Source organism: Sinohyriopsis cumingii, chromosome 1 (genome assembly GCF_028554795.1).
Source record: "Sinohyriopsis cumingii isolate HCF-2022 chromosome 1, ASM2855479v2, whole genome shotgun sequence".
Classification (NCBI taxonomy): domain Eukaryota; kingdom Metazoa; phylum Mollusca; class Bivalvia; order Unionida; family Unionidae; genus Sinohyriopsis; species Sinohyriopsis cumingii.
In genome coordinates, this window is record NC_142961.1 from 157,914,652 (window position 1) to 157,923,063 (window position 8,412).

Here is an 8,412-nt window from a genome sequence, read left to right on the forward strand (position 1 = left end):
CGATCATTACATTTTTGAGTTAGAAATGGTTCCAGTCTTGCAGTGAGTTTTTCCACAGCAATTGTTGATTCAGGAAATTATTGATCAAAAGATTCACAAATCCACTTGTCCGACTCCTGTGGCAAACCCAAATTCGGGTCGGATAAGTTTCCAAAGCGCTCGCCGATGCTAATGTGATCAATTATTGATTGTTAATACGATAACTCCTGAAATTTCATTGACATGTGTCTTTGGAAATAAAACGTGCTCGTCTAAAACGATAAAACAACAGGAGCATTTCGTTCCTTGCGTAATAATTACAGGAGACCAAAATAAATTTACTGGATGAAAAACAATTAAATAGATAAAAATAAGTGTTCTGAAGTCATTTGCAAAAGTTTGCTGGTCAAAATTATTTTGATGCATGTCGCCTATTTAAACATGACTAGATGATACTTGTTAATATGGAGGCACAAACATGCGTGACAGGACTCGACACACCCCAGAAAGAAAAAAAATCCCTTAAAATAATTGATGTGTATGGAATAATTTAGTGATGGACACATTTTACCCGGTTTTGCTTACTGTGTGGATGCTTACGTGTGCATGATGATTTGAACTTCCAGAGGAAAAATAGTTGAAGAAACATGCTAACCATTAAAGTGTGATTAAAATTAAATTAACACAGATCTGTTAGTATTATCATTCTTCAGTTCAAGTTCTTTAACTCCCCTCTCTCTCTCTCTCTCTCAACCCATTTCTATTATCACGTATCAATTCATATGCTAGCATCCATGTACATATTTGTTTTTGCTCTTCTATATCTAAATTCTAACTCTTTCTCATCCACGTGGGAAAAGGCAACACTGGCCTTTGTACACAGGTGACGTCTGTGTGCAGATTAAACTTGTAAACAAATAATGTGCACCGGATACCATTAGTACTGTTATTATTGTTAGTCGTTGTATTAGTAGAAGTAGTAGTAGTAGTAACATGTTTTCTGTTGTTGTTGCACTATTTAACAAAATTATAAAATAGCTGTATATGTTTTTTCTTTCTAAAAACAATTCTCCTCGCATGATCTGTATCCTGTTCACTTTAAGCCATTATGTAAATTAAATACTCGCTGAATGTTTCACTCACTGTCTCCCCATCAATAAAAAAATCCCCACTGATAACTGTGCTTTTCACCGTAGCAAAAGTTTGTTTTCACTCGTAATTAACGGCTCGTATATGACTGAAACAGAGGATCGATTTTTTTATTTGGCCACCTTGCATAACAAGGCTTAGAAACAGGTGTTCAGCTTTCAACTATGTAGGGTGGGCGGGGTTACCGCCATAATTATATGCATGATTTTTTAAATATTCTTCCTTGATGCAGATTTTGTAGATGGCTGATTGCAAGTGCTACTTTCATAATTTTATCCATGTAGTTTGCATCAATGAAGAATACAATATACATGAAAGTAATACAATATACATGAAAGTAATAGAATATACATGAAGGTAGCACTTGCAAGCAGCCATTTACAATCTGCATCAAGAAAGAACAGAAAATACATGCATAGAGTTATGTCGTTAACTCCCCTCCATATTCACCTCGATATCCTAGTTACGTTGTACAGCTCATTATGATCAGAAATCCACTTATGCGTTAGGGTTCACACGAACAGAGCATGAAAAGAAAGTGAATGAATCGACAATTTAATTTTTGGGGGAGGAGAGGCATGATAATTTATTTTTTCAACTAATATATTGATTGTTAATTTACTTTTTCATCTAATATAATGATTATTATTTTTTCAACTAATATATTGATTATTTTGAATTGAAACAATAACAATAATTTTATTTTCAATCTATGAGAGGGTCGGAAATTATTTTGAAATAAATTCCATGCTATCTTCCCATTCCACAAAATTAAGTGATCGATCCCTTTGGTTTTGTTTTGATAATATTTATTGTTATAAACTCTATCAAATGCAATTACAAACATTGGATTTGGGGATTCACTTGAAAGCGCGAGCTTATTAGAGTACTGTCTCCCCAGTAGTAACATAAAATATATCATTATAAATCGGGATTCGGGTATAGTTGGCTATAAAGGAAAACTATAAATACACGTAAATGCACAAAACAAAGCATATAATAAGGGATATAAAAAAAAACGTAATTCAAAAGATTGTGAATTAAGTTAATCATTTAAATATTGTAGCCATACTAATTAAGTTTTGCATTCACAAAAATATTTGCGTTTTATTTTCTATAGAGAACATACGGTTGCCAATTAATAAAACAATATGGGATGAATATCAGATATGATTTCTGAGACCTGGGCATTTTAAACAGTCTAGAAAAGAGTGTGTATAAAACTTGAATTTCTATAATCTGAGTATTTCAGACACTCTAGAAAAGAGTGTGTACAAGATTTTGATTTCTATAATCTGAGTATTTCAGTCAAGAAGGGAGTGTTTATTATAATTTTGATCTCTATAATCTGAGTATTTCGGAGAGCGTAGAAGGGGGCGGTGGTGTAAGCTATGATCTCAATAATCTGAGTATTTCGGAGAGCGTAGAAGGGGGTGGTGGTGTAAGCTATGATCTCAATAATCTGAGTATTGCGAACAGTCTATAAAGGAGTGTGTATACGATTTGTATCCCTATAATCTGAGTATTTCAGACAGTCAAGAAGGGAGTGTGTATAAGACTTTGATCTCTATAATCTTAATATTTCAGACAGTCTAGAAGGGAATGTTTATACAATTTAAATCCCTATAATCTGAGTATTTCAGACAGTCAAGAAGGGAGTGTGTATAAGACTTTGATCCCTATAATCTGAGTATTTCAGACAGTCAAGAAGGGAATGTTTATACAATTTTAATCCCTATAATCTGAGTATTTCAGACAGTCAAGAAGGGAGTGTGTATAAGACTTTGATCTCTATAATCTTAATATTTCAGACAGTCTAGAAGGGAATGTTTATACAATTTTAATCCCTATAATCTGAGTATTTCAGACAGTCAAGAAGGGAGTGTGTATAAGACTTTGATCTCTATAATCTTAATATTTCAGACAGTCTAGAAGGGAATGTTTATACAATTTAAATCCCTATAATCTGAGTATTTCAGACAGTCAAGAACGGAGTGTGTACAAGACTTTGATCTCTATAATCTTAATATTTCAGACAGTCTAGAAGGGAATGTTTATACAATTTTAATCCCTATAATCTGAATATTTCAGACAGTCAAGAAGGGAGTGTGTACAAGACTTTGATCTCTATAATCTTAATATTTCAGACAGTCTAGAAGGGAATGTTTATACAATTTTAATCCCTATAATCTGAATATTTCAGACAGTCAAGAAGGGAGTGTGTACAAGACTTTGATCTCTATAATCTTAATATTTCAGACAGTCTAGAAGGGAATGTTTATACAATTTTAATCCCTATAATCTGAATATTTCAGACAGTCAAGAAGGGAGTGTGTACAAGACTTTGATCTCTATAATCTTAATATTTCAGACAGTCTAGAAGGGAATGTTTATACAATTTTAATCCCTATAATCTGAATATTTCAGACAGTCAAGAAGGGAGTGTGTACAAGACTTTGATCTCTATAATCTTAATATTTCAGACAGTCTAGAAGGGAATGTTTATACAATTTTAATCCCTATAATCTGAATATTTCAGACAGTCAAGAAGGGAGTGTGTACAAGACTTTGATCTCTATAATCTTAATATTTCAGACAGTCTAGAAGGGAATGTTTATACAATTTTAATCCCTATAATCTGAGTATTTCAGACAGTCAAGAAGGGAGTGTGTACAAGACTTTGATCTCTATAATCTTAATATTTCAGACAGTCTAGAAGGGAATGTTTATACAATTTTAATCCCTATAATCTGAATATTTCAGACAGTCAAGAAGGGAGTGTGTACAAGACTTTGATCTCTATAATCTTAATATTTCAGACAGTCTAGAAGGGAATGTTTATACAATTTTAATCCCTATAATCTGAATATTTCAGACACTCAAGAAGGGAGTGTGTACTACTTTGTAGATAGGTTATTCGTATATGAATTATTTAAACTACAACACTTTTTTCTCGGTCAAGCTTGTATAACCCTTGACATTTGGTCAGCAGCTTAATAATAACCTGGAGCGATTTCTTTTTCCCGATTGGTGTAGGCTTTACAATTATGCAATGAAACATTGTTTCTTACTTCTAAGGGTAGCAAATTCCTTATTTCGAATTGCAAGGGGTAAGAACTAATTATGGAACAATGTTGTTTTACGCAGTGGAGGTTGAATAACATTTGTTGATCGAGTGAAGTAGATTTTGTGTTCTGTAAGTACAGGTTGAGTTGCATCTTGAAGCTATACAGGTTCTAATCCTAATCCGTGATAAATATTAAATACAAATCAATTTGTGCTTGTAACGGCGAGAGTTTAAGCTTTCCAAATGAGTTTCACGGTACAATTGTGTTGGGGATGGACTTTTGGTTGTACCTGTTATTTGTTCTACAAGTTCCTTGTCTTTCATTGTAAGATTTTTCCAGGTGTGATCAGCGTAATACAAAAGTGGAATCAAGTAAGATGTGAACTTTTTTTTGCAAACACAATGAATCCAGTTTGAATTTACACTTTATGAAACAATTTAATTTCTCACAGGTTTTATCATAGACATACTTAACATACGCTTGGCAAGTGGCATCGCTGTCTAGTATATTGCCCAAATGTTTGTACAGCGTAACCTCTTTTTTTTGGGGGGGGGAGGGGGAAATGTGTAATATCGGATGATGGTCATGGTTCCGTTTTCGTAATACAAGCATTGATTTAGTGATTTCCGGATTCGATTTATCTAGCCAACGTCTGGACATTTTATGTACCTTTACAATATCCGAGTTTAAGATTTTACCAGCTACGAAATGATTATGAGCTATTATATATAATGCTGTATTATCGGCAAATAACCTATTTATTTTATATTGTATACAAAAAGTAAGGGTCCCAAAATGGATAACTAGGGACTCCAGATTTGATGCATCTAACATTTGAGGATTTTTAATTTATAATAGTTCTCTGTTCTCTGGAAACTTTAAAGTTTGCAAGGAGTTATTAAATTTGCAGCACAGGGAATACTTAACTGATCGTGACTGTGTACTTTTTCAACAATTTAGGATGTAGAAAGTTAGGGCCAAATGCTTTCTATGGAGCATGATCTACTAGGTCGTAATAAACAGCAGTGTTATCAATAGCTGGATAAGACGAATAATACAGTACTAGATCGGCAATTTTAGGTAAACTTTTCATATTTATGTTGCTGTTCAAAAAATAAATTATTTAAATATTTTGCTTTTCTTCGTCCTCGCTTATAACTATATCATTTCAAATCAGCAATTAGCAAGATTTATTTTTGACCTTAGTTGAATTTATCGAATTAGTTTCACCCAGTCTTTCGGGTTACTATCTGACGACGTTATTTGTTCCATGTACACCACATTCACCTGCAGACAAATGTTGTTGATATTTGAATAATCCTGACTCTAAATTAAATGTGAAGTATTTGTGTAGCTCCTCCCAGGTTAACGTTTTAATCAGACATAAATAATTAAGCTTTATAAAAAATACATTTCCAAAAGGCTACTAATTTCTGCTGCGGTTTTCTTCTATTCTCCCTACCCTCATGATTAAAAGCGCCTCGCTTTCGAAAATAACATGTTGACGCTTTTGAGTTACATTGACACCATAACTGGAGTACAAGCGAGATAAGAAATGTTGACACGTCAATTAATGCGCCATTTCTTTATCCAAACAAAGTCTTTCTCATCCAACAAAAGTTGGAAGTCAAATATATTCAATGACACGTTTTTGTGTTTAGTATAGCCTAAAAAATAACGTTTATGACAAGAACTTCTGTGAATTAATCTTTGAAGATACCTTAGATTAAAATACGATTTCTTTTTTTAAGATTTGGATACGATAGAAAGTTCAGTACTGACAAATAAATGTATGTACTATACAGGAAAACTACTTATGACCTGAGTACCGAATGGCTTCAAAGACATATTTGTTCTGAATAATTTTTAATACTAATCAAAGGTAAAGAAAGTTACATTTCGTCATTTGTGTTGTCTTTGACTTTCATTGTATTCAGCGTTACGTGAATGGCATTGAAGGAACTTGCCGTCAGGCTTCTCTAATTTAAGAAAGTGTATTTATATATTTATACATAAATGTGTATACATTATTAATATTAAAATCTTTGTAGCTAGTGTTTCTTGTAAAAGATCCAGATCTTCTGCAGCATTTGATAAACTTAATTCAATACATTAACCTGTTAACATCTGCATTAAGACGAACTTCAAAAGTTTGCAACTTTAAGAGAAGGTCCAACATTGGAGTTTCGGCTACACACCCGTGCAGAACAAACGTGTCTTCACAGAACGATAATAAAGAAATGAACTTGGTAAAACACTATCCTATACTGTTTTTGGGGTGTTTACCAGACGCCAGATGAAAACATGATATATTTTTCCGTGCACAGTGTTTATACAAGTATAAGGAGAGCCGTTACAAACACGACATGACTCGTTCTTTTTTTTATTTTATAGCAGAATCATACATCATCAAGGATACCTCTAGGTTTGACTACAAGTATATTTCAATATCAAAAGATAGTACATTTTCAAAATTATGTTATGACTTTCTATGTTTATTGTAGAATTGGATTACTACCGTGCGTCCTATAAAAAGACTGCTGAGAAAGACATGCACAAACATTTGCATCAACAATTAACGGTTGTTATCTCTGAGACACAGGATATACAAGGTCAGTCGATAGGTTTTTGGTGAGGAGAGATAAACAGGTTGAAAGAATTTCAGGTGGACAAATAAAAGGGCGAATACGGCATTGCTTTTATCTTTTTATTCTACACCCATGACTTGTTTTATTTTACAAAATAATGTAAATACTTAAATATATTAAAATGGTAACGAATATAGGCCAAAAAATAAGGAAAATATTTCTATGAGAATGAATGCACCAATCTGAAATGTTTAACCTGAAATTTATAAGTATTAAACGAGCATTTCAAACAGTCAAATAACGATCATGTAATCACCGCATATCACTAACCTGCAGATCTCGTGAAATGCTTTATGTCTTGTATGCAATTGCAGGGTCTTATCACGGTATTACTACACGAGTTGAGTAATATTCTGATAAAGATTTCCAAACAAAACAAGTACTACCTTCAAGAAAAATAAAAAGATAAATGTTAGTGCAAATATTTATAAAAACATATTTCTGCATATATATAGTCATTGTTTCTTAAATGTCGCTATGCTAAGAGGGACTGTTAAAATAAAATATATTTACAGCAAGCCTATAATATCACGAAGGCAATGTCCAAAATCACCTGCTGCGTTTGCTTTTGTGGTTTGACTTTTTAGCAAACCTCGTGACTTCATAAATACAGGATCCTGGGGAATCGGAATCTGCCAGTCCCACTACCACAAAGTCTTTGCACTTTTGAATCGTTAACATCTGGTTCTCCGCTCGACCAATCAGAACATCGGTGTTATTAACGTTCTGAAAACAAGTAAAGATCTCCTGGCCAATATTTAGCTTAATAAGGTGAGTGTACTTATGGGCCAATGCAGTCAGAACCCCTGCCACTTCATCTTCTGTCAATTTTAACCCAGGAGTTGCAGCCAGTATGGAACCCACGTGATCAATTAGGGCTGCACGCTGTATTTTCCCCGTTTTTTTCAGTTCGTCTATGTAAGAATCCCAGTTACTTTCAGACATCCTTGACGAAATACCAGACATAGTACTGAACGTCAAAACGTTTGAACCCTATGCAAACGTTCCTTTCCTATGGAATTCTGTCTATCTAGCAGTAGGACTGACGTCATCAAGTCACGTACTCAGCATAACAACTCATCCGCCATATTTGTTTGATGGACACGCAGGTGAAGCATCGGAATTTCGAAGAATGAACCTAAATTGTTTTGTGTTCTTTTTCAAATGAAAATAAAATCCATTGACATTAAAGATAAACAGTCGCTGCACTTTGAAGTGTACAAAATAATAAAACCCAAGCAAAAGGAATGCAGAATTTTTTCATCGGCTGTAGCTTATCCAGGTTTTGCAGAGTGCAGGTATTGCTTCCGTTAACTCTCTGACAAACCTTATGTCAAGGTTTGTTCTTTACGGTCGCAAGTTGCATACTTATAAAATGGCTTATGATCAATACTTTATTCATATACTTCTATGTTCTTGACCGCTTACCTAAAACCCCAACCGACCAATGGATTTGATAGGCTAGAATTAATCCAGCGACCAATGAAAATGATCCAACTCTTAGAGACGAAATGTACAATAAACATCGTATATGAAATATTTAACATTAGTACAGCAACAACATTCCC

The 8,412-nt window shown here is 33.7% G+C and overlaps 1 protein-coding gene across 1 annotated transcript; it reads right to left on the reverse strand.

Moving 5' to 3' along the window:
* Positions 1 to 7,393: 7,393 nt before the first annotated feature.
* LOC149808217 (uncharacterized) lies at positions 7,394 to 7,789 on the reverse strand. The gene has a single exon (XM_089965937.1). It carries the CDS (start codon positions 7,787 to 7,789, stop codon positions 7,394 to 7,396), a length of 396 nt encoding a protein of 131 aa, XP_089822063.1.
* Between the last annotated feature and the right edge of the window lie 623 nt (positions 7,790 to 8,412).

Coding starts and splice junctions, on each gene's coding strand:
- LOC149808217 (XM_089965937.1), bottom strand. CDS start 7,789: ATGTCTGAAAGTAACTGGGATTCTTACATAGACGAACTGAAAAAAACG.